Below are 2923 nucleotides of genomic sequence, written 5' to 3' on the forward strand. Positions count from 1 at the left end.
TTCTCCCTTTCTTCTCAAGGTATTCTGTTTTCCTCTAATCCCCAAGATCTCATTCTCTCTCTGTTAATTCTCCACCCCCTCCCAGTTGGGTGCCTCTCTCTTAGGTCATCCCTCCCCCAGAAAGCCTCTCGATTTCTGGCTCTGCCCCACCTCTTCATAAACAGTCACCTCCCCTTCTCCCTCCCCCCACAGCCCATCTCTAGTTCCTTCTCCTCCTCCCTCTCTAGACCAGACCAGCTAATTCCTATTCCTTTTTTAGATGACTAATTATGATAGTAGCCTAAGTTTATCCATAGCCTGCATTTACAGCTGTCCCTTCCTTTCATGCTCCAGCCACCAAACACACCCATTCTTTTCAACAAGACAAATTCCTTACACAGTATGTCATGTCCATATACAATTGTATTTTTCATAACAAATAACAGTTATGCTGGTTAAGATTTTGGGTTAAAAAGGATCCTTAAGTTTAAATGCACTGAAAAGTAACATTTTTGTGTGTATCCAAAACATATTTTTGCCTCCACAAATGTGGCAAAGTTTACCCTAACAGTTAGGACTTTTTCACCAAATCATAGACATAGATATGGAAATCATCATCAAACTTGATGAAATACACAGAGGGTTTGGCTTTGACTTGGTGAATGACCTTGCCTGTCCTTTTGGAGCCATCTTCTTTGGTATATTCCACATGTTTACCTATGAGGCCATCTATAACTCCTTCTGGCTCCCTCTCTGCTGGAGGAGACTCACTGGACTCTGGCATGATACGGAGGTCTCCTTCTCTGTAATCATCTAGAAGTTGGTACATGTATAAAACAGGATCCTTCTCATAGGTAATATAAAACCAGGCTTTCATGATAGGTGCTTGGGCTAAGACCATTCCCCTCCATTCATCCTTAGAACCATGCTCACCCTCAAACATATGTTCCACAGCTTTACCAATTATGGTATTTGCAAGGTGCGCATCTTTGACTCGAGAAAATGGCACCTTATCAGGAAGGATTTTAAGCTTTAAAATCCTTTCATCTCTGTGAAGTTCCAGTCCATAGACACAGTCAATTCCATCATATTTGACCAGATAAAGAGAGGGATTGATAGGCACCTGATCCAGAACGGTTCCTTTCCACTGGGTGATGGGCTCATCACCTTCCTTCCATCCATGTGAAATTCTGCAGCCCACTATGTTTCTTCGAGGCTGGGATGAAGGTCTGCCCCTCTGTTTCTTTTGACAGGTCTTTTTCTTCCTCATATTTGCAGATCCAATGTGATGATCAACAGTTTCCCTGGTTTGCTGCCCCGCAGCTGCCTTTTTGTGAAGGGTCTTCATACCTGCAGGAAGTGGAAAGATGCTAGGGAGAAATATTTGGTGTATTATAGTGTGAGCTTTTTTCCCTCTGTATTGCAAATTCCCCGGGGACCACGTACATTCTGCCCAAGTTATTCAGATGTGTCCAGCAGGAATACTGGATATCAAGATGCTATTGCATATTTGCCTTCAGTGCCCTCCCTCTAGGCTTCTTTGGCTGTGCTGCAGGATTAGAGAGGGGGTGGTTGTGGTGGTTGTAGTGGGTTGAGGCCCCAGATAGAGGGAGTAGGCTCTTTTGCATAATGCCTGATCCTCTGTTGCCATCCTAGAGCCCCCATCCCAAACACAAATATTTACCATTTCTTAGCCCCCACGCCATTACTCCTTTTCTACTAATGTTGTCACTCCCCTTGTCCCCTTCCTATTGCCATCTATTCTTCATCCCTTTTGCCTCCCATCCCCATGGCTGGTGTTCATCTCTCCTTCATGTCTCTTCCTGGTCATCCCCATATTCCTGTTGAGCTCCTACAACAAATGTATTTTCATGCCTGGCTACCTTTGTACATCATTCAGGTGCTTTTCAGCTCCCCCCAACACACACACCACAGTCCCCAAATTACCCTTCTTAGTCTCCCTCATCACCCATCGGAGCATCGACCCCAGTTTTCCCGCCGGGCACCCACCAACCCCCATCCTCCAGTTTTCTAGTCCAGGGCCCACCTCCCCAAGTCCGGGGATCGCGGCCCTCACGTGCCCAAATGGGACACCTTGCAGCGCTGCCTCCGCTCTGAGCCAGTGGTGAAAGAGGATCAGCAGGCGATGAGCTGAGGGCTTGCACGAGCTGAGAGGGGAGGATCCGTAGACGGGAAACGTGTATTGGAGGGCAGTGAGGAAGGTGAAGCGGATTGATGCAGTGTCCCCAGCACTCGGCTCACGGACCCTCAGCCTCACTGTTGGCGGCAGCTGCTCTGCCACATCTGGCTCCCACCAGCCTCTGCCGCCGCCGCAGTCTCCTCCCTCTTCCCGTAGCGCAGCTTCCTGCCAGGAGAGAGGCCTCCTCTTCCTGCCAAACACCGCACTCCCCCACCCCATCCTCAAGACTCACACCCACCACTGCCTTGGACCTGGGAGGCTCTTCTTGGCTCCCAGCTCCGCCCCTTTCCAAAGGAGGGAGCCTCTGGGCCCACAATCCCCCTCCCCCGGCTCCCCCTCTTCAGTTCAGGGCCCGCAGTCTTCTCACCACAGCCCCCACCTCAGTGCCCTTGCCCCATCTGCTTTCCATCTTCCAAGAATCTGCCCTTTCTTTTCCCCGTGCCCTTCTGGAGTTATTCTTTATATACAGAAACCTGCCTTTCGTGTTATTAAAAAGGATTTGAAATAGGACGAGAGAAACGCGCCTCAGTCTGCCATCCTGACCCAATATCTATATAATTTTTAGTATCTGGTCATTACCAGACTTTACATCTTGAGGATATTTTTCTTTTTTCCTCTCTTTTTAAATTCTTCCACTGATTACAATAGAATTGCATGCACAGCGTGGAAATCGTGTAAAATTCAGAGAATTCATTTGAATAAAACAATCCACCTTAAATCCACTTCTCATTCTCCAAGTTTTGC

The 2923-nt window shown here is 47.8% G+C and overlaps 1 protein-coding gene across 2 annotated transcripts; it reads right to left on the minus strand.

Moving 5' to 3' along the window:
• Window positions 1-393: 393 nt before the first annotated feature.
• On the minus strand, window positions 394-2365 carry LOC112813401 (spindlin-2). Of its 2 annotated transcripts, none has more exons than XM_073890155.1 (2): window positions 2074-2365; window positions 394-1349 (listed from the first exon to the last, which is right to left on the minus strand). In XM_073890155.1, the coding sequence occupies exon 2, from the start codon at window positions 1325-1327 to the stop codon at window positions 551-553; it is 777 nt and encodes a 258-aa protein (XP_073746256.1). In that variant the 5' UTR covers window positions 1328-1349; window positions 2074-2365; the 3' UTR covers window positions 394-550. The 2 variants fall into 2 exon arrangements, with proteins under 2 accessions (XP_073746256.1, XP_073746255.1); XM_073890154.1 differs by having other exon boundaries at window positions 2027-2365.
• Between the last annotated feature and the right edge of the window lie 558 nt (window positions 2366-2923).

The sequence above is a fragment of the Callorhinus ursinus genome, unplaced genomic scaffold, assembly GCF_003265705.2.
Source record: "Callorhinus ursinus isolate GAN/ISIS: 27379988/994484 unplaced genomic scaffold, GSC_fseal_2.0 scaffold130, whole genome shotgun sequence".
Lineage (NCBI taxonomy): Eukaryota > Metazoa > Chordata > Mammalia > Carnivora > Otariidae > Callorhinus > Callorhinus ursinus.